At 47.8% G+C, this 22,627-nt stretch overlaps 1 protein-coding gene and 1 long non-coding RNA gene across 6 annotated transcripts in view; both read left to right on the top strand.

Moving 5' to 3' along the window:
• Nucleotides 1-625: 625 nt before the first annotated feature.
• Nucleotides 626-9,198, top strand: LOC119715774 (uncharacterized). The gene is made up of 3 exons (XR_011807749.1): nt 626-774; nt 873-1,110; nt 8,340-9,198. It is a non-coding gene; the product is annotated as an uncharacterized lncRNA (long non-coding RNA).
• Nucleotides 9,199-14,564: 5,366 nt separating this feature from the next.
• Nucleotides 14,565-22,627, top strand: part of ZCCHC2 (zinc finger CCHC-type containing 2) — a 40,631-nt gene continuing 32,568 nt past the window's right edge. For 4 of the 5 annotated variants that reach the window (XM_038173981.2, XM_038173980.2, XM_038173979.2 and 1 more), the window contains exon 1: nt 14,567-15,851. In XM_038173981.2, coding sequence (XP_038029909.2) covers nt 14,844-15,851 — 1,008 coding nt within the window. In that variant the 5' untranslated portion in view covers nt 14,567-14,843. Of the gene's footprint in view, nt 15,852-22,627 lie in introns of all 5 variants that reach the window. The other variant, XM_038173982.2, reaches the window with a different exon arrangement.

The following is a 22,627-nucleotide window of genomic DNA, read 5'->3' as shown; positions in this document are numbered from 1 at the left end:
CCTCCCTCCCTTTGTGGCCTCAGCTAGCAACCCCCTTTCAGTAAAGACTAGGTGATGTTTAGCTAATTACCCCCAAGTAATTCCCGATTTACCGAAGCACGATCAATGCTTAATTTACCCATTGCTTTGCACACTGGGCCACTTGACCCACTAAAACGCAAGCCTGCTGATTTCAGCAGGTTGGGAGGTTTCGTTACAGGGGATAGGAAAGAGACGAAGCGGGGAAAACCCACGTAGAAATACACTCTTGGCAAGCGTTTCCCTTCATGCGTGCACCTACACTTTATATACGTCAGGCACGTGGGAAGCTCAGAAGCCCCGGTGTGAGCACTCCGAGGTGCTGCCATGCAAATGCCACAGCTCTCGTACGTGGGCTCCCGCTTCGCAGCATTTAGATGAGAAGTGCCAGGGCCCACACTGCGAACGTGGCACGCTGTGCTGTGCTGTTTCAACCACTGAGAGCATGGTTGTTTTTTTTTTTTTTGGGGGGGGTGGGTGGGAATGGCTACACACAGATGCCTCAAATCTAGGCTAAAAGAAGCACTTTCCCTCAGTAAACAGTGTTTAAATCAGCTGCTCCTTGGGATTTGCCACTGAATTTAACTCCTGTCTCGTAAAAGGGAGCTTCAAAGCTTTGGGATGGGAGGAAGCTTACTCTGAGATGCTTGCAGTCAGAAAATACCCAAATATATCTTGAGAGAAGCTGAGGAGGGAGAAAAAAAAACAAACACACAACAAAAACAAACAAACAAAAAAAAGGGGGAACAGGAAAAAGTGATTCACTAGCAGCAGTAAGGAGGAGGCGGGCTGGTTTCAAGCAGCACTTTTACACTTTTTTTTTCTTTTTTTTTTTTTTTTTTTTTGATTTGCAGATCTGTGAGTAGCTAATTTTCACCTCGTGCCAGTCAGATGGGAGGCTCCTGAGCAGCAACCCAGCAGCCTGCAGGGCCCAGGTGATATCTGCTGCAGGATGAGGGTCTCCTGGAGGCTTCTGGACTCATCCCGTCCCCTGCTGGGGACCTGTAGGGATGAGTACACAAAGGTGACAGTGCCAGCAGGCTGAGGGATGAATGCTCGGGTCTGGAAATGGCAGCAGAAGGTGAGAAGAAGGTGAGAGCACGGGGACCAGGAGGTGTCTGGCAAAGGAGGGTGAGGAAGGAAGTCACAGGCAGGCTGAGGGGAGAGGAGGAGGGTTTGTAGTATGTGAAGGTGCAGCACAAAGCTTGTGCTGGATTTCAGAAAACACCATATGCTGACAATAAATCTGTGTGTTTTAGGGTGAAAAGGAATGAAAATGTCTTCTGGAGATCCTAAAAAAATATAATAATCTTTGAGAGCAAAGCTGTATTTAATTTGGTTATAATCCTCTGAATTGAGATATATTTCAACTTGACTGAGGGCTCTTGAGCAGTGCTCACAGAGGAAACCTGATCACTTTTGGCAGAGGGAAGAAAAATTGTCTGTTAAAGCTCAGTTCTCTCAGCTGGAACATTTATCGCCAGAGATCAATGAAAACCAGAGGATAAATAAAAGCAGATTTTGAAAAGGAACGGATAGAAGATGTTCAGGAGCCAAAATCTTTCTTTTTTACTTCTTCTTCTTCTGGGTCTCTTCTTTTGATTTTCTTCCCTGGAGAGAACTAAATTGAATTTTGCTTTATTGACTGGTCTGTATCTTATTTACAAGACTGGTAAATTAGTGGCTTGTGTACTAGAGGTCTCATGTTTGCTGCCCTGCCGGTCCTATTAGTTTGCCCCACTAAATGCAGACGCTCAAATGTAGTGTATTTTCCAAGGTGGGACACGATGTTCTGCTTCAACAGGAAGCACGTGGTCCAGTTTTTAACTGCATAGCAGGACTTGGAAGGGACTAAACTTACTTAGCAGCATGCTGATGATTTTATAGAGGCTAACTGTATTTTCCCAGGGAGACTTGGTATGTCTGAGGGGAAAGAGAAAGTAAACGGTATGTTTGGTGTTGGTAGCAAAGCCTGGAAATGCGTTTGGAAAACAGGCAAAGCTTCAGAGATCCAGGCGGCCACTCTGCCCCTCACAGGTATAGCTGTATTGCTCCCTGAGCTTATGCAACGTGGCTGCAGACTTGGTCAGTGTCCTTGCACCCATCGTCTTGTGTGTCATCCTTTCTTCAGGCTGAAACATGCTGGGCGAGCTGAGCTTCTCCCCAGGTTCTGCGCCACCTGACCTCTCTCCTCTGTGCTCCTTTTCCTGTATTACATAGCACTTCATTCTCATCCCCTTCAATATTGTTGCCACATGTTGCCCATCTTCCACCTCCCTTCCAACTGCTCCCCCTTGGATGTCCTCCCTGGTCTTGGTTTGGGATTGCTTCCTCCCTCCCTCTGCCATCTCCTGCGCTCGTGCTGGGAGCTGCACCATCCCTGTCCCTACAAGGACAAGCCCCTCAAGCTGCTGTCCCCTAGACCTTGCTGTCTCCACTATTGAAAATGTGCGTTACGTAAACACCATCGGATTTTCTCCAATGCCAATTTTCCTACTGTAGTGGAGTTTAACGAAGGCATGCACGCAGCTGTTTTAATAACTGCTTTCACTGGTCACCTTAAAGCACCCTGCCTTTTTACGATGCTGATAAAAAGCAATGACAAGGGCTAAGCCACCTGGGCGCTGAGATCAGGACATCTTGCGCTGATGAATATCACTTCATTGCCTCCATGTATTTATCCACCGATTGCCCATTGCATCTGGCCTTACACCCATGCTTCGCACTCACCATCCTTTTATTCTGTGTTTGTGCTGAGGACAACGGGACCCGCACATTTGCCTGAGATCCCAAAGGCTTCTGTAATTAAAAACTTAGGGAGAGTAAGGGTAGCTGAAAGCTATGCATTATCAATTCTTGTGGATGGAATAAGATCTTAATACAGAATTCAAAAACCACTTTTATTCAGTGGTTATTCCTCTGCTTTTTGCATATAAATGCCTGTGTTAGTAGCAATGGTTTAGGTAGGTTTGGATCTATGACTTCTTTAGAGCAACAGCAAGGTAAGGAAAAACATGGTCGCTGTGGAAAGGTATAGCCTGTTTCTGCAGCACACTGTATTTGAACTGGAGCCTGTCTGACAGCTGTCTCCAATAGATAGATAAATCATTATGCAGGGGAAGAATTACAACAGTGATGTGTGCCGCATTTATAAGCAAAACCTCATAAACCCCAGCGAGGGAGAGGAATTTCCATTGCAGAAGTAAATGGTTGCGTGCCTTTGATAGAAAAATATTAAGACATTATGTGCAAGGTATCTTGAGGCAAAGGTATGTGGTACTTCACCATCCTGGCCGTAAGAGCGAGAGGTCAGTATGCCTGGTAATACAGAGGCCTGTCCATCTATTGATTTATTTATTTTTTTCTGAGAATAGCACCACTGAACTAAAGTCCTTAGTTACTATTAGAAAGATGTAAAACAGGACTAAAAATGAGCTGGGATGAAACAAAGGTTTGATTCAGGTAAATACCGTATTCTTCTGGTTGGGAGAAGGAATCTTAGCAAGTCTGGCTCTGTAATTTCCCTATAATATCTGAGGCAGACTCCTAGTACTTAATGAGACGCATAATGCCATGACAGCCATAATTTGGCTAATTAAAAGTGACAGGCAGGGATCCTCCTTCAAAGATAGGGGAGGGAAAAAAAAAAAAAAAACAACTCTCGTTTCTCTTATCAATGGGCTGGCAAGTCTGGATTTATTTATTTTGTCATGGCCTGGCCTACAGGAAATCCCTCCTGCAGCCAGGGCCTGGGTCATTTCTGTGAGGACACCTGGGCTGCGCGATGCAGGCCCTGCCACCTTCCTGCCTGGGGCTGGTGTCACCCTCCAGCAGCAGGCCCATGAGCTTCTGGTGCTGTTATCACCAGCACTGGAGTTGGCTGGTGCATGTCACATAATGTATGTCTCCTTTACACTTCTGCCAGACGGCTAATTGCTACAATGAGTAGGAGAACATCTCACCAGTTTAATCCCACCACCCTTCTCTAGTCACCTTCCTTCACTGTTTTCATGTGTGTTACCCAGGTCCTCGTATTCCCATTACCTACTTACTCCAATTTAAAACTGAGCTTACAGTTTTGTTGAAGCAGCTTTCTTTTCTTGCTTCCCCATTTCAAGATGCAATTTCAGGGCAGAAGGGTGTGCCTGTTGGGAAGTCTGAGGGCTAGGAGTTTGGGTTGTGCCTCTACAGGTTGAGCACAGCACTTCAACCACTCAGCACCTCAGCTTTTTGTCTGCAACAGGAGATGAAAAAAAGAAAACCTGACTAAAATGTGCCGGGCTTTACCATATTGCTGTTTGTAAAATGTTTTAAGATCTTACAGTGGAAGGTTCACCAATATAAGAAGGACAGAAAATGATTAGAGAGTTGTCCAAAGTCTTAGGCCATTAGTCTTGTCCAAAGGAAGATAATGGAGATGGTGAAGGGTCTGGAGAGGAAGAGATATGAGGAGCAGCTGAGGTCCCTGGGTTTGCTCAGCCCTGAGCAGAGAAGGCTGAGGGGAGGCCTCATGGTTGTACAAATTGTACAGCTAAACGTGAGGGAAATCCAGTGATGGGGACCCAACAACTGTCTGCGACAGCATGCCTTGTGCATTTTCTGTCCTCCGTCCCTGTGGGACATGACCATGACCTCTGCCCAACTGCTCAGTTAGTTTACCCTTGTCCCTGGTGCAAAACCCACATCCCTTGAGCACCATTGAGGGCTTTGGGGTCCCATCACCTGCTCTCAAGTCCCACTGCAGCGCCACCATGCCACCTGCGAACAGGGGGAAAGGGGGGTTCAGACAGGGAGGCAGGGGAAGGTATGATGCCAGCCAAAAGGGAGTGGGTACCTCTAAGGATGGCTACGCATGCATCAATTATCTAAACGAAGAAACCTGCCTTTGCTGCTCTTTAAGCAGAGCAGGATGACTTCCCTGCGTGCCAGCACATACGAGTATGGTATATCTATGCTCTTCTGTTTATTTCTCTTGAAAGGGAGCACAAATGAAAATATTTAATTTTTCTCTGATAGTTCAGTATTATGGGTGGGCTGGGATTCAGGAAAAACTTTGGTTTTGCATGGATTTGAGCAAAGAACATTGAAAACAGAGACTGAGTAGTTCAAGATATGCATAATAGAAGATGTCTCTTTGCCAAACAAATTGTCAGTTAGTAAACTGAAATGTGGTATCTAATTATTCTTGTATCAGTGATGTCTGCTTGGTCGTCTCTGCGAAGAATTAGTTTTGACCTTGCAGAGATCTCCAGGGTATAGCTAGCAATAGCTCTAAATCAACTAACACTGTCCCAAACCTGCAGATTTCATGCTAGGCTTGGAAAACATTTACGACACATGTCCATGATGGTTTAAGCTGGTGTAAGTCAGAGCTGGAACAAGTGCAGTTCTAGTCCTAGCCAGAGTCTTGCTTTGCCTCAACATGAAGTTTGTCTGATGGTGAGAGAGTTCGAAGATCAAAACAGAAAAGTAACGGATGCAAAACTATAATTACCAAGTTTAAAATAAAATAGTAATTTTTTTTGCACGCTCAGCTACCTGAGCCTATTTGCAGTGGGATCAGAAAAGCACCAGTGGTGATGGAGAAGACATGGTGGGAGCCTTCCACCTAGGACAAGGTGGGGCCATGCCCAAGTGGGGCTGGAGCAGCTCATGCTGTTGTCCCAGAACACAATTACACGCAGACAGGTTGAGTGTGGGAGCACTCTTCAGGCCTCTTTCCTGAGCACTAGACAGTATTTGGCCTGCACTTTCTTCTTAACCTTGCCCTCTCCTCTTCACAGCCGTTCTGTCTCCTCATACAGGAGACAGAACGGCTGCTCTGCTTTATAGTTGTGACTTTCTGTGCCAAGAAGGTTGTGACAGCAAACTTTATAAAATACTTGTACTGTGGGTGTATATGAAAGCTTCATTTGAGACGATATTCCCAGTGCTCTGAGTTACTCTCATTTGTGCAACAGTAACTTGGCACCCTTCTAATCATGTAAATGGACTTTGAAGAAGACACGAGCAAAATTTGTAGCTAGCCTCAGGACAAGAATTTCTCCTATCGTTTGGAAATGTTATCAATCTGCATTAGGCTTGGAAGCTATTTTTATCCAGCAGAGCTGCGTTGAAGCATCCATTGCAAGATTGGAAAAATCCCATTTCTGCTTATGCCTGCTTGGCAGTAAGAAGATAATGCCAGTTTTTAGACACCATTAAGGATTTAATCACAAATAATGTATCCCAACACATCACTTGAGCTTTGGCAAAACAACATTTTTCAATGCAAATACATTTTGTTGGAAGTTTTGACTGGTTCCAATTATTTTGCTTGCATTTTAAGCTTCTTTTTATAGTGGTACAGTGCAGTAAAATGGATCTTCGTGTGGACTGTTGGCAGGGTCAGGCAATACAGTTTAGGAATACTGAGCTCCTAACGTAACGTCCCATTTCTGCTGCCGCCTTTGCAATGTGAGTTGATAGAGAATTTATTTCAAACAATACTTTTTATTTAATGGAAAGCAGTGTTTCTCAGGTTTGATGCTGTTCTCTAATTCACACTGAATGCAATGCAGCATAATTTTCAAAAGCATAGTTTTGACTTTTTTTTTGAGTCAAAATCTGTCAGCTCTGATCATCTTTGGAAATGTGGATACTACTTAGGGTTAAATCGCGCTACTTGAGTGCCTAAGAGCGCTGCCTAATATTATCACCTTGGCAAAGTTCCTGACACTATATTTATAATCTACAATTAATTGCACTCTGTGGACCAATTCCGCCATGCTGCTCAGACTAAAGCTTCGAGATGGCCACAGGAGAGAGAAGCCAGTGGGAAGCAAGCTATTAGGCCTTGCCTGCTGGGTCTTATGACCAACAAGAAAACCACCGCTGTTCTGAACGCTTGGGTGATGTTGCATGGCGGTATGAGCATGTATTCTTCAGACGTGTAATTGAGGCTTATCCACTGCAACAAATACTTTGACGTAAGAAAAAACAAGAGAACTGAGAGTGCTAAAACGTACCAAGTGTATACGTTTGGCAGTAGTTACGGTAGAAGGTGATGTGTCAGTGTTTGGTTAGCTGGAGGTGATGAGGTTCAGCCGCGTTTCTTAGTTCTTTCATTAAACACCCTCCTGTGCTCAATGTATGAGGTCCGTTTGCAGACAGGAGAAATGAAGATAGAAATAAGGAAGGTTTTGTGCCCTGGCAGTGGGCTGAGTGAAACACAGGGCTGGCGTGGGCAGTGTGGCTTGCCCCTCGCTTCCACCAGAGCTCCCACTGCTGCTTGGAGGCTATTCATGTTTGTTTCAATTTCTGCACCTTGGACAAGAACACAGTAATTTTTTACTGGTCCCTCAGGAGAGGGTTAAAATTAAGCAAACAGTACTTGAAAAGTGCTTGGCAGATGGCAAAAAAAAAAAAAAAGTCCAAGTATTTTCAGAGCTCTAGTGAGAGGAAACCTCTTGTTAGGCTGCATGTCTCAAATCAGCTTCAGCAGATTTTTTTTTTTTCTTTTATGGTTGAGAGCTTATTTAAAAGGAAAAGATGTTCACATCTCTGGCACTTGGAGTTTGAAACTCAGGTCTCTGTCACGTTTCTTTGGCTTTTCTCTCGTGTTCATTACTATGCTCCCTAAGTGCTTAAAAACACAAGTTCCTAGGACAATATAATTTTAAAATTAGCCAGAGTGTGATGTTCAGAGAAATTTGGGGAGCTAGGAACCCCTTGGAATTCATTAGATGCTGGATTTAAGCTACATATCCAAGCTAGATGTTCACATTTCAAAGTTTTTTTTGAAGTATTTAAACAGGATGTTCAGAGCTGAAGAAAGGCAATCCCTGGAGAGCCTTTAAAGCAGGCAAGGGAGAAAAAGAAAGAATTGGGCAAAATTATCTTGCATCTAGCTTCCGACACAGATTAGTAATTAAATTGGTAAAAAGTTAAATTGGTGAAATGATTTAAAACCCAGGTATAGCACATCCTTTCCCAAGGAACTGGAGTGCCTTTTTAGGGATCCCACAAAAGGTTTCAACGGTGTAATTCATTTGATTTAATTGATTTTTCCACCTTTTCTCTGGGAGGTGATAAAGCCAGTCATCAAGACAGATAAGAGAGCTGCACTGTGGACTGCGTGTTCACAACGTTTTCCAATTTAAGCCTTCTATCGTCAGGGCTTTTTTATCATCTTTAGGCAAACTCAAAGTATTAAAGTTTGTTATTCATTTAGTGTCTCAAAGTACACCAGGAATATTAAAGATATAAAAAGCAAAACGTGTCCCTGACTAAGACAGGATTTCTTAATTATGTATTTTATTATATATTATATTACTTTCTAGAGGCCTCGATCAATGCCTTGGCTGCTGCACAAACACAGAGGAAGGCTCATTCGTGGCAGGATGAGTTTACCGCAGATGGCAAGCAGATGTTTCAGGTGTATGGCAGAAGAAAAGGAAGCCCGTGAACGGGGACCTCGGGCAAAAACACTAGTCTGCACGAGTCCTGAGCCGGCCAGCTCTGGATACAGCATCACTGCCCATCTTGGAAACACTCCAGGCATTATCCATGTTGTCCTTTAGGCAGCCTGGCTTCTACAGATGATGTCTTCCCTTGCAGCAGGCAATCTTGGGACCTCTGGGGAAGGGACATGAAGCTTCCTTTTTTCAGAGCCTGTAATATTTTCCAGATTCCTGAGAAAGAAAGGGTATTCCTCTTTGAAATTCTGATTGCTTGTTCAATACATGCTAGAGAAAGCAAGGCATGACTAGCCTATTATTTTCAGGAGGTAGTAGATGACTATGGATGATAATTATATCCTGTTAAAAACATCCCCAGAGGTAGGGGTGACATGGAGGCAGGGTGAAATGGGGTAATTTTGTGACCCTTCACTTGTCTTTGATTATTAAGGACAGCCTGTAACTGAGGACAAAAAAAAAAAAAAAAAAAAGATTAATTAATGATGCTTTGGGCTTCAACCACATGAAATGTCTGTCTGCTAAGCAAAGTGCAAGAGCTGTCACTTTTACATGCAAGGTCAAGCTACAAGTAAGGCTGGAGACTGGCTGAGCTGAGGGCAGCGCTGGTGACACATCCGTCTTCCCATGGGCTGCACGTCGTAGCTCCAAGGAGCCACACTGATGCTCAGTGCCCAGAGATGCTGTAGATATTTTCTGTACAACAGATCCCTGCTTCAGGCTTGCTCGAGGTTCCTGAGCTTGATACTAAATACCAAATTTGATTTCAGTAGGACCAGGAATTTATTCCGATTTTTTTTTTTCCTCAGGAGGTATTGTCTCTATTGATTAATTGAATTACTCTTTTTTTTTTTTTTTTCCCCCAGAATGATTTCTGTGATGCTTTTCCTCAAATATCACAGATTGTAAGCCATCCCACTTATGTGCCATGAAGTCCTAATAAATATATATCAGACTTTAAAATCTCCCACAGATGTCACTATTTCAGTGCAACCTACTCATTCTTCAGAAGCAGAAAATGAGAAACATCTCCAGTCTGAAACACCTACCCATCAAGAGATTTCCAATTGCTTGCTCTATTTTCGAGAGGGTTGCCAAATGGAGAAGTCCCACTTTAGGAGCAGGGATCCACACCTGAACGAAGCACTGGACATCCCAGAAGGGCAATTATCGAAGCTTTCAAGGACTGGTCATTTGGACTAAGAGAATCTCAACATCTATGCATACATTGCAGGAGACGTGCATGGGGAAAGTGAAGGTTTTTTTTTTCTCTGGATTTACATATTTTCACAACCCACTCTAAAATAACTGAATGGCAGTGTAACATCTGCTCTGGTAAGCATTCCTGCATTATTTCCAGGCTAAGACATACGCTGGGGACTCAAACAAGCAGCAGTGGCACACTGAGGTCAGCTGAAGCTTGAACTTTTTTTTTCCCAACAGCAATGTTGTGTGCCGTGAGCCAGCCGAAGTGTGCAGAGCTGAAGACAAATGAGTAGTAGCAAATTCCTCAGGTAATGCCATGAACCGTGCAGCTGAGGTGCTCAGTTCTTCACCAGACCCCCATTTCACCCATCGGCTCATGATGGCAACTTCTGCCCCAAAGGAAGCTCTCTCCTTTTGTCCTTTGTCAGGCTTGCTGGCAAAGACCTGCAGAGTCCCAGTGCTGAGAAATCAGCTCTGGCAGCTGCACAGCAGCCCTTCCTCTCTTGAGGCCATGCATGGGATGTAAGCCACGCCTGGCAGGAGGGGGTTTCCCTTGCTGTAGGTAAGATGCTAAGCAAGGCTCAGGCTAGGGAGAATGCCACGCTCTGAGCACCGACTGCTTTGCATGGTGACGGCAAGAGCTGTGTGTCTAATTTGGGCAGCAGCAGATGGGTCTCTTAAGACAGCAAGAGACTGGCACTACCAGCAGAGTGAAGGGATAACGTGTTCCTTCTGTGCAGCAGAGATTTCACAAGTGACTCATGACTCTTCTGCAGCTCACTCTGGCATCGCTTGGTCTCCCGTACCGTGACTGCACATTTTAAAGGTCAGGATGTAAAGCTTCTTCGCCAAGCACCTCCGAGTCCGTATTTATTCTGAAGGACGTTTGGTGCACACGGTCTGAGCGGGATTTTGTTCTTCTCCTGCTGGCATAAATGCAGAGATGATGAAATAATCCAGCCAACAAACCTCTCCGGAGAGTTTGATTCCCGGGTGCTCGTTGCACACACAATTATCACGTACATGACTAACTCCAGGCAGGCCTGGTGCTTGGGCTCTGGCGTGCCGGAGCCACACCTACATTCCTCCTGCAGGCCCTCGTTTAAGAACAGATTTCAATTAACTTTAATCAGATGTTTAAGGTGGCCTAGGTCTTTTCTTCTGTGTGTAGGTGTTTAAGTTTCACTGCCCTACACTTAAGGATGTACCTCACTGGTAACTAGAACAGGGACTGATTTGGGCATGTGCTCGAATGGCCTGGTGCCCAGTGGCCTAACTTAGGCAGGACTTCCCAAGACAGCAAAACCTTGGTGTTGGCAGAACTGTGCACACAGATTGCCTGTACGCACATGTCCATGGGCCCATTGTGAAAGCCCACAGCAGTGGTTCACCTGAAATTCCCTGCAGTCACTGGCCTCTCTGCAATATCTGAAAGCCCAAAGCTGGATGCTTTTGGAAATCCCATCACTTTGTTCTCCCCAGAGCAATTTCTCACCTAGATCAGGCAGTAGCTTTCTGTGCATAAGTGAGTATCCCAGTGCTGGTATATTCTTTGCTCTCCCTAAACTCTCTTGTTAACTGTTATTTACTATTTTACGCAGAGAAGACCAAACCAATACAGACTGCCATTTGTACCACGGGTTGGAACCCCCGTGCAGGTAGGCAGCCCGCTCTGCACATCAGCTGAAATCTTGGCAGCTTGGTAATGTTTCAGTCTTTCGTACATTTCTCATCTGCATCCAGGTGAAAATATTAAACGTTCACCTTTGACAGTTACGTAAAAAAAAGGGTTGCGGCCTCAGTTCAGCTTCCCTTGAACGGTGAACTGAAATTTGCAACCGTGTTTCGTAACATTGCCTTTATTGGCCAGCTTGCCACAGAGTCCTGGGACAGGTGACCTTTGCAAATGAATAACCAACAACTTTGACTTTAGAAATGGGCTTTCATAATGATGTTAATCCCAGGGACACACCCTCAGCCTACACTGAACTTATTTTCCAGTAACTTTAAATCCAAAGCCACGTGTAAGCTACTTAAACTGCGTTTAAAACAGTATATTTATTCCTGCACAGGGTGCAAATGAAATTAGGACTGTGGGTCATCTTCTGAATGTCACTAGTTACATTAGTCCGAAAAGTGCATGTCTTCATTCCGCACATGCGTATTGGAAAAATATCATTCCTTAAACATAGCTTTAGCTTTCAGAACTGTCTAATAACGTACCATGAAATGATCCATCCATCATGTCTGATCTTAAATGATAAAGACTTCCTGCCAATACCATTTTTAATTTACTTAAAGAGGAAGTTATGATATCAGATTTTTAAAATCAGTATTAAAACAAGCACTTAAATGCATCTTTCCGTTATTGAAAATATAACCAGGCTACAAATTATGTGTTTGGGAAGATGGCTAAGTAAATGCTGCCATTTGATCAGTGGACTTGGTTTTTGACTGAGAGATCCAACCTCAGGGGTGATATTGTGACACCCTAACCCTTCCACATGCCATCAGGCTGCCTTGCTCTAGACACTAGAGCCACTAGACCCCATCTGCACAGAGGAATATAAGCTTGTTCAGCTCATCCTGAAAAAGAGGAGGACAAAGGAAAGAATAAATGAGCTCAAATATTCAAAAACCATTAAAACAATAAGATTTTTTTTTAATGTAGTAACATATTGATTTGTCAGGTTTTGTTTTCAGTGAATTTCAAATTGTCGTGTTCTCAAGACTTTTTTCTTCCAGAGAGTCCTGACTGAAAGGTAATGTTCACCTGTTTCACAAAAGGTAAGCTACTCAAAAAAAAACAACCTACCAACTCTCCTAAGATAAATGGCAAATCATGAGTGAGCAAAACTGCTCCAAACCTTTATGGGGGATCTTTACTTGCTGCTCTAGTTAGGCTATTCCCTCCGTATGTACCGCACCATAACCAGCTGGTGTGTACCTGCTTTGACTGATTTGCCCTTGTTTCCCTACAAGTCTGTGGCATGCATCACGCAGAAGTCACAGTTCTTTTTCCCATCTCCTCTAACATGCTGCTAAGAAAATCAGATTAGGACATCTCAAGGGCAGTGTATCACAGCAGCGTTCATGCATTGCCCTGCTGCTTTCTTCTTCCATTCCCAGCCCTGAGTTTCACTTTCATTTCCTCTGGATACTCAGAGTTTCAGTTCTTGTTCCATACTGTCCTGTTTCTTCTTGCTGCCAACTCCCTGAGCTACTGAAGTACTTTTAACCCCACTTGGGGTACCTTTGCCTTCCTTTTGCCTTCTCACACCATTCCCTGTCCTTTTTTTTTTTTTTTTTCCCTGTATTTCTAATCTGTTTTCCTCAGTTATCATAGTTTAAACCATTAGAAAAGCGGAGACACGAAGGGGCTGAGTTAATCAGGTTCTTAAGCTTAGTTGTGACACCTAGCATCAGCTTGGGAACTATCACACTGGGATGGATGTAGGCACATGCTCAAGTATTTTCTGGACTTGGGGAGTGTACTTTCGACCATTACCCTCCTGCGTGTGCAATTTTTCTTACTTTTGTGGACTTAGGAATGGCTCAGTGGACTTTCTCTCATCTCCTTTCTTCCCTCCCACCAGAATTAAATTCATTTTCCCCTCTCTGTGGTGTTATCTGTTTGGAACTATGTCACATTTTATTCAAATCACATCTTGTTAAAATATGAGAAATGTTACTTCTAACGCCCATACAATTTTAATTCTGATCCTGCAAATTCTATTCAGACCAAACAGCCGTTCAAAGCAGAAGCCTCTGGTCATGTTTCAGCAAATCCATGATTTCAGCTTGGTATATCTGCTGCGATAGTCATGGTTGATTTTATCTGGAAAAACAAAACAGAACAAAAACCGTGACAAGAATTATTGCTTCATAATGGTAAGAAAATACTATGCTGGGATACTGTGATAACTGTTCTGTTAACTGTAAGGATTTGGAGTGATTCATCGGTCCAGCCAGGCCCTGACCAGTGAACTGCGTAGGAAGATAAAATGGAAGAATAAATGGGTTTATGAGACCTCTTACACCTACTCTTCACCTTCCTAGTTCTGGGACTGATGAACTGCTAAAAATCTGGGAGAAAAAGGAAGAGCAATTTCCCACTCCCTGCTACATTTCTGCTGTCACAAGCCTTGGAAGAGGCCGTGAGGGCAGTGACAACGGGCTGTGAAGGTACTGAAAGAGTAGAAAAGAAATCAGTTCGCCGATTCGGGTTCAAGTCTGTGTTACTAGAAGAAGACAAAGCAGCCACTGGGAAAGGATAAACCTAACATATACTACCTAGAACTTAATTTTTAATAAAATGTGTGAGTATATGTATTCACGGAATATATATATAAGAAATCAGGATATGGTTTAGTCTGTAACCACCATTGAAGAGTACACTGAAGCTCTGTGTCAAATCTGAGCAATGCATGCGAGATTATTACAATCTGCAGGACATTTACTTGCATTTTCATAAATAGGCTCTTTCATGGCAGCACAGTCAGCTCCCGGACAGACAGATAAGGGGGGGCTAGCAGCGACCCTTCGTGCTGTGCTGCTGTAAGCCGTTTAGGGACGCTGACTGTGATTAGTAGACCACATTTTGTTCTTCACCACGATGGAACGGGTTTGGGGATTCGGTTTTTATGCCTTTATGTGGACGTGTGGGAGCCGGAGCAAGCAGCGGGGCTGCTCGGGCTGCTTGATCGTGTGATTATAGGAACAGCGCGGGGCAGCGGGAGCCCCCTCACAGCGCCCACCCCTCGGGCACCCCTGAGGCAGCGCCGCCACACAGCCCGGCGGCCAACCGCCACAACCGCCCTAACGGCCCCAACGGCCGCCCCGCCCAGCGGCCGCGAGCGCGCTGACGTCGGCAGCGCCCATAGGGGCAGCAGGAGGAGGAGGAGGAGGAGGAGGTGGCCGGGGGGGCGCTGCGGGAGCCGCCGCCCTCCTCCCTCCCTCGCTGCCTGCGCCCCCCCCGTTTCCCGGCACGCAGCGGAGCGCGCGGCAGGGCCGCGGCAGCGATGAGCGGCGGCTCCGCCTGAGCGCCGCCATCCCCTCCCCTCCCCTCTCCTCCCTCCCCTCCCTTCCCTTCCTCCCCTTCCCCTCCGCGCCCAGCCCCGCAGCCGGGCCCCGCGGGACGCTGGCGGCCGCCCGCGGCCGAGAATGCTGAAGATGAAGCTGCCCCTCAAGCAGACGAGCCACAAGGCAGCGGCGGCGGAAGAGGCGGCGGCGGCCGCGGGGCTGGGTCTGAAGGAGCCCGGCGCGGCCCTGGACTGTCACCTCCAGCTGCAGCAGCTGCCCCGGCCGCCGGCCCGCGGGGGAGCCGCGGCGGGGAGGGGGTGCGGGCCGGACAGGCCGAGCCAGCTGCACGGCTTGGGCACCGGCACGGGGCCCGGGCCCGGCCCGCCGCCCCCGCCGCCGCCTCCCCCCCACCCCCCCACCCCCTCCGCCGCCGCCACGCCGGGCGCTGCCGCCCTCGGTCCCGGCTCGGCGGCGGCCCGCACCGACAAGGAGACGGTGTACGAGTGGTTCGGGCTGGTGCTGGGCTCGGCGCAGCGGCTGGAGTTCATGGTGGGGCTGCTGGACCTGTGCAACCCGCTGGAGCTGCGCTTCCTCGGCTCGTGCCTGGAGGACCTGGCCCGCAAGGACTACCACTGCCTCCGCGACTCGGAGGCCAAGGCCAACGGGCTGAGCGACCCCGGGCAGCTGGGCGACTTCCGCGACCCGGCCGTGCGCTCCAAGCTCATCGTCTACCTGGCCCTGCTGGGCTCCGAGAACCGCGAGGCCGCCGGCCGCCTGCACCGCCTGCTGCCCCAGGTGGACTCCATCCTGCAGAGCTGCCCGGCCAGGCGGCCCCCGCCCGGCGCCGCCGCCGACGAGGAGGCGGCCGAGGAGGTGGCGGTGGAGGAGGAGGAGGAGGAGGAAGACGACGACAACAACGTGGTGGTGGTGATGGACGGCGCCGGGGAGAACGGCCAGGCTGCCCTCCCCGCCGCGCAGGGCCTGGGTTTCGGTGCGCAGGAGGAGCTGCTGCTGCTCTTCACCATGGCCTCGCTGCACCCGGCCTTCTCCTTCCACCAGCGGGTCACCCTGCGGGAGCACCTGGAGCGCCTGCGGAGGGCCCTGTGCGGGGACCGCGACGAGGAGGGCTTCGGCCGCCCCCGAGCGCAGGTAACGGCGTGTCCCCCTCCTTCCAAACCCCCTCCCCGTGGTTTTTTTTTAGGCGAAGCCCCTCACCCCCATGAAATGGGCAGAGGGCACCCAGAGCCCCCTTCTCATAGCGCCTGCTGCGAATGTGGGGCTGTGACGTAATACAGCCCCATATGACGTAGTAGTGTGTGGGGGGGCTTCTTTTTTCTGGCCAGCCATGCTTTCTGCTCGTGTTGCTAAAGCATAGGATGCAGGGTGCCCCTAAAGCCCGAGTGGCTGCCTCGCACGCTGCAGGCCGCTGGAGTTGCACGATGCAGGAGTCCAAGCAGCAGCTTGGCTAAACTCGTAAAAATAATCATAACGCCAAATGGAAACCATGCGGCCCCACAGAGCGTCCCCCAGGGGCTCCAAACAATGCAAGGTGTTGGGATAATTTTTACCCAGAGCCTGCTCTCTCTCCCCAAAAATGAGACTGGGCAAGGATCAGGGCTGCAGCCCAGGGTCAGCGGCCGCGAGGCTGGCTCTCAAAAGCTGCGTTCGGTGAGGTGGTTGAAGGCCTCTGGGAAGGGGTGGTAATCGTTTTACTAAAGGAGCAAATTAAAATGTCACAGCTGCAACTTGTGTTCAGAGAGGAGCTGGATGTCTGGGTGGCTGTCAGGGAGCAGCAAAGCACATCTTGAAAGCAGATGTGCCACTTGTTGCTGGAAGGTGGCTGTCACAGCGCGAGGGCTCTCCATGAGTGGCACTGCAGCCTTCTCACGTGCAGCAGCGATATCTAAACGTGGGTTTCCTCCCCCCTGGCCATCTCTGGCGAATGTTTGCTTGACAAAAAAATCTGCCCCATATTTATGCAACCAAGTCATCGCCTCGGAGCTCTGCAGTTTTTGGTCTATAGATGGCCTCTCGTGCAAAGAGGAAGAAAGGGCTGGAAGATAGGTACTTGCAATGCAGATGGGCTGTTAAAACCAACACCTTCGATTTTCGTAGGGGACTGAGCAGAAAAAGGTACAAACAGTTATTATTATTATTTTTTAATCTACTTTCAGTGCTGTCCAGTTCTTCCACTCGCAGAAAGGAATAGTAAAGGAATGGCCCTTTTTCTGCTTGGTAGAGACAGGATATGCTTTTGAGGACTGCTGAGAGGAGACAGGGATTTTTAAGGCTTCAAACATGCCAAGTACACGCTCGTACCATTTTAAGGCCAAAGCGCGTTTGGCAGGTCATAAGCCAGTGGGTGGATGTGACGGTACTGAACTCATACCGAATTCACAGCACAGGTCCAAAAAGTGTTTATTTTGGCTTGCCGAGCTGCGCCAAGTCTGGCTCTCCCGAAATGAGTCCTGCGAGCCCCTGCAGGGGGGGGACGATGGGGTTGCAGGAAGCGGCAAGGCTCTCACTGGGTTTGAGGTGCTGATAACTGGAAACCTGCTTCTTGACCCGAGCTGTGCGTATGTCGTGCTCTGGCCGTGGCGCATGGAGCAGCGTCCAAGTCGTGGTGGTTTCTCCTGCAGAGCACGCCGAGATCCCAACCAGCTTGGCTGCACACGCCTGTCACATCCTGCCAGGTCCGCGCAGGGCTCCACTTTTTTTAAATTATTTTATTATTTTTTAATTATTTTTTCTTGTGCAATTGCGAACAGCGCAGAGCCTCTTGTGGGGCGCTGCGGGACCCACGGGCTGCCCGGGGCCGGCTTTGGGGTCCCGTGAGGCGCCCCCCCAGCCCCATCCCCCCCCCCCCCATCCCGGCCCCCATCATGGCGCCCCCCCGGCGGCGCTGCGGGCCCGCCGCTGCCCGCCCCCCGCAAGATGGCGGCGGCGCGGCCTGCGCGCGGCGTCACGTGCCCGCGGGGCGGGAGCCGGCCCGGCCCCACAGGGAGGGGGCTGAGTGTGTGTGATGGGGGGGGCGTTGGGTGTAAGAGCTCTGAGCACACACAGACATGATAAATGTGGTTGCGTTATGCACGGGAGCGTTTAATCAGGCGTACGTGATGGAAATAGAGCTAAGGTTCTATTGAAATAGGCGATCTCCCGCAGATAGTGGCCTGCTGGGTAGTTTTACAGTCACCTGGCGTGAGGGTTCTTCACACAAGAAGTCCCTACTTAAAAACTAAGGGAAAGTTTCTGTTTACAAAGTATTTTGTTTAGTAGGCTCCTGTTTATAGCGCATTTTGTCCACAAATTAGAAGAGTGCTTTCATGATTGATCTTGCAGCAGCACAACGTACTAGAACTTAATTTTAGACCCAAAGAGCTCTCAGAGAAGAAAAACATGATCCAGTTTTGAAGCTGCACTGTACTCAAATACCCCTGTAAGCATCACAGTGTTAGGGAAAATGTGCCTTCAGTCTGCGTTAAATAAGAAACAGAAGGATAAAGATGACATTTTATTGTTGGCAAGAACCTTTTAAATTGTGGATGGTGCAGCAAACTACTGGAGTTTTACATGTTTTGCGTATTGAGATACAAAGTATTCTGTCTCAGTGACAGTAACATCCTCGTCTCTGAGCAGAAGTTTCTCTGACTTGAAACAGGAGTTGGGGATGTCCAGAAACGTTACTGGAAGTCTTCTAGGAAGTAAGTCATGGATAGATAAGAACAGATCCTAAAATGAAAGACCTCTGTTCAAATGTACATGCTGATGCTCCAGGAAACCACAGATGGAAAACTTATATGGCTTTTAGTTGCTTTACTCATCGTTCAGCTCTAATTTTGAGGTATTAAGATTGTAGCCTTGCCCAGGCCATTTATGCCAGCCTTCATCGGCCTCCCCCTGATCTCCATGTCAATTTTTCCTTTGTTGTCTCAAATTGCACATGTACCCATGGCTTCCTAATGCTTGCACCTACCTTGCTGCTGTTAAACTGTGGTTGGATTTCCAGTGTCACCCACTTAGCTGTCAACAGCAGGATCTCCCTGGGCTTGGGGTACTGAGGGTTCCCTGTTCTTTCTGAAGAGAGGATGCAGACAGCAGTGGCTGTATCTGCGGAAGCACACTCTTCCACAGAAGGTCTGTAGCTTGATCTCTTAGTCTTCCACAGGAAGTCTGTAGGTTTATCACCACTTAAGTTTGTCACTTCATTTTCTTGCTGACATCAGTGTCTAGCAATAGCAATTCAGAAGACATTGCAGTTGATTCTGTATTAACTGCAATTAATACTAAATGCCTACATTTCCTCCAAGATTTGGTAAATTTCTGTAGTATCTTCCAGGTCTTAATCATTTATACTTGAAGAGACTGAAGCTTGCAGAGGTGCAAGCTTCAGTCTCTTCAAGTATAAATTGTGTATAGTAAAGTATAAACTCCTTTGTGAGCTTGTCGCCTTTCCTTGGCCTCTTAATCTTGTCCTTTTTGGTAGAAGAAGGTAAAAATACATTTAATGATGAAAGGGGATTTGATGCCCTGGGGAAGTGTCTTAAGAGCGAGGTAAGAAAATGGCAGACTTTCAGTTCAGAACTTGAACAGCATGCACAAAAGAAAACTTATAAACCATGCTTCTTATATGTAGTATTCTCTGTCAGTAGTGAGCAGTGGCCGTGAAGGCAGCGTCTCCTCTCAGAGCTAATTGTGCTTGAACTATTCTTACGGGGCAAATATATTTTTTAAATCTTTCTGTCACCCTAGGTGGCTGCAAGAATAACTTCTGTGTATCAGTCTGAACTAACATGTTCAAGTAATTTTCTTAGTACTGAAGCTACACAAAGCTGTGGGATGAGCAACTGACTGGAGATGCAGTAACATCTAAACTGCTGCATTACTGGCTTTAGCTTCAAGATCTCTGTTTCGTGACAGGCTAGCTAGGTTAAACTGGGCTTTAAAGCCAGGTAAAAATTCTGATTCAGATGAGACTTCAAGAACCTGAATCAACCGGTGATTTTTCAGAAGTTTTGTCTGTCTCACCATGTTTTATTGCTGCCTCTTACAGGTGAGCTCTTAAAATAGTTTTACTAAACATCAGTTTAAAGAGCCTGGCCTTGAGCACTTCCAGGGATGGGGCATCCACAGCTCCTCTGGGCAACCTGTTCTGGTGCCTCACCACCCTCTGAGTGAAGAATTTCTTCTTTATATCTAATCTCAATTTTCTTACTGAATTTAAAACCATTCCCCCGTGTCCTGTCAGGGTATCGCCCCCCTCAGCCTGCTTGTTTCTCCCCAGGCTGCAGGACTTCACAGCTGCCCTTGCTGAACTTCATGAAGGCTTCTTCCAGCCTGTGATTAGAAGTAGGATAAGCATTATTCTTCTGGAACTTGATGCTGCATCAGTGCAGTTTGCTTGGTGGAAAGCTGGCAGACTGAAGTGTAACTTAGCAGTGTCAGTTGGGCAGCTGCCTTCAGTCTTGACCTTGCCTTTGGCAAGCAGCTTGTTCAAGGCAGTAGTGTTTTTGCTTTTTGCACAGGAGATGATCTGTTGCATCAAGAGTTATCAACATTAGCAGATCTGGAAGAATTGGGTCTGCTGCCGCCCTGTATTTTTGCACTGGTATCAAATGCACATGCTGGATTTCCTTTAAGATATACAATAGCATAAAGGCTCTATCCCTACGTCCAAACTACTTCAAGAATGAAGTGATAGAGTGCAGATAGAGATAGGTGTACATGTGGAGTTTCAGCTGAGTTGCTTCTGAAGAGGTGGTATGGCCCTTGTGCCACCATGGCTACATGGCCGTGCATCTGCCGCATAGCTGTGAAGCGCTGAGGGTGGCAGCCTGTAAGGATTGTGTTGAGCAAATCATGGCTTTAGTCCCGTAACTGGCACCAGATCTTCCAACTCGGGGTGTTCTGCGAGGCCCTGATCTAATAAAGATTGTTATTCTGATGCTACGCACGTTTCTCTAAGGTACAGATGCAGCAGTTGAGAAAGTGCGGTCATGAGTTTGATTCTTCCAAGATGCTTTCTTCAACGTTTGTTAGTTGGCATCTGGTTTTGTTTGCCAATTCCCACGTGGACCTGGATGAATAAGCTGCGCTGCTTTACATCTGCACAGCCTGCAAGGCTAGGCAGTGCTGTCCCTAGCAGTGCATTGACTGGAACCTTGCAGGAAAATAAGCTTTCCTTTTTGGGTGGGTAGGACTAATCAAGCCATCCAACTGCTGCGAGCAGGTTTCCCTTGGTAGTGCTCATCAGAGCCGCTGCATGAATAGCTCTTTTATGGAAGGGCAACGCAAACATCAGAAGACTTCTGTGCATCACTCTTGATGATTAGTAGGTGATCCAGTAACAGATTTCATTACAGATTGCCAAACGAATGCCAGCACCACGCTTTCTCAGCAGCAGGCTGCGCTAATAGAAGGCAGAGCGTTGACATGTGGACATTCGCTGCGCGTAGACTAGCTGAGGCCCTAGCCCGTCACCAAGATCTGTGAGATTATCAGATCAATTATTTGGCAACTCGTTTGGGGCCACCCACGTTACTTGCTTCACTGTGTTTAATCAGCAGCACCACAAGCCACACAGAATCCTTGCATGCGAAAGCCTTGCAGTGATAAAAGCCTTCGCAGGAATTCATCTTAGGCTTGCATGGGTTGTGTGAATCCATTCTACTCATCGGCAGGTGTGGTGGGGTAACCTTGCTGGTCACCAAGTGCCCCTCAAACCACTCTCTATCCCCCTTCTCCGCAAGGCAGAGGGGGAGAGAAATTTGAATGAAAAAACGTCTGGGTTCGGATAAGGACTAGGAAATGGTTCAAAAATTACCATCACAAGCAAAATGGACTCAGCTTGGGGAAGATCAGTTGAGTGTATTGCCAGCTGATAACAGGAGGGCACTGAGAACTAAAAGCAGCCAAAAAAAACCCAATCCACAACATGAAAAGCACCTTAATTCCACCACCTCCTTCATCCCAGGCTCAACTTCAGGCTTGACTCTTTGACCCTTTTCCCACAGAGCAGCGCGGGGGGATGGGGAATGGGGGTTGTGGTCAGTCCATAATGCTTTGTCTCTGCCGCTCCTTCCTCCTCACACCCAGCCTCTGCTCCGGTGTGGGTCCCCTATGGGCTGCAGCTCCAGCCCAGGGCCTGCTCCTGCGGGGGCTCTCCATGGGCCGCAGCCTCCTCCAGGCCACATCCACCTGCTCCACCGGGGGCTCCTCCACCCACGGGGGGGCTGCAGCGTGGAGATCTGCTCCATGGGGGACCCATGGGCTGCAGGGGGACAGCCTGCTCCACCGGGGGCCTCTCCCTGCACAGCCCGCAGGGGAACTGCTGCTGCCTCCTGCCCTCCTGCTGCACTCACCTGGGGGGCTGCAGGGCTGGTGCTCATGTTTTTCTCACTCCTCTTTCTCACAGCTGCTGCACAGTGTTTTTTCTCCTTTCTTAAATATGTTACCATGGAGGCGTGAACAGCATTGGGCATTGGCCAGTGGCAGATCCTTCTGGAGCTGGCTCTTACCTAAGACAGGGCAGGTTCTCGGCTCCTCACAGAGGCCACCCCTGCAGCCCCCCTGCTACCACGGCCTTGCCAGTAAGCCCTATACAAGAGGAAATGACAGGTACAACTAGCACTGAACTTACCAGTGACAGGAACTCCTGAGCAGCATAGGCAGTGTTACAGGGCTCGTGGCTGTGGTGTGACTAGCACCAGGTAGCAGCCATTCAATGTTTGTTGGCCCTCTGGACTGCCTGGACCTTCCCGTCACTCACAGGCCCCTCTGGGCAGTGGCACTCGTCTCTTATTTCCTTGCAGTTGCTTGATGTAGAGCTCTCACAGTAGCTAACGAAGAGATGTAATGCAGCTTAAGCACAGGATCTGTATCTGGCACAGAAACAATGTTTGCAGACTGTAAGCTGCAAGGTAAAGCTA

This window comes from Anas platyrhynchos, chromosome 2, assembly GCF_047663525.1.
Source record: "Anas platyrhynchos isolate ZD024472 breed Pekin duck chromosome 2, IASCAAS_PekinDuck_T2T, whole genome shotgun sequence".
Taxonomy (NCBI): domain Eukaryota; kingdom Metazoa; phylum Chordata; class Aves; order Anseriformes; family Anatidae; genus Anas; species Anas platyrhynchos.
The sequence above is the reverse complement of the archived record's forward strand: the minus strand, read 5'-3'. Positions and strand labels throughout refer to the sequence as shown.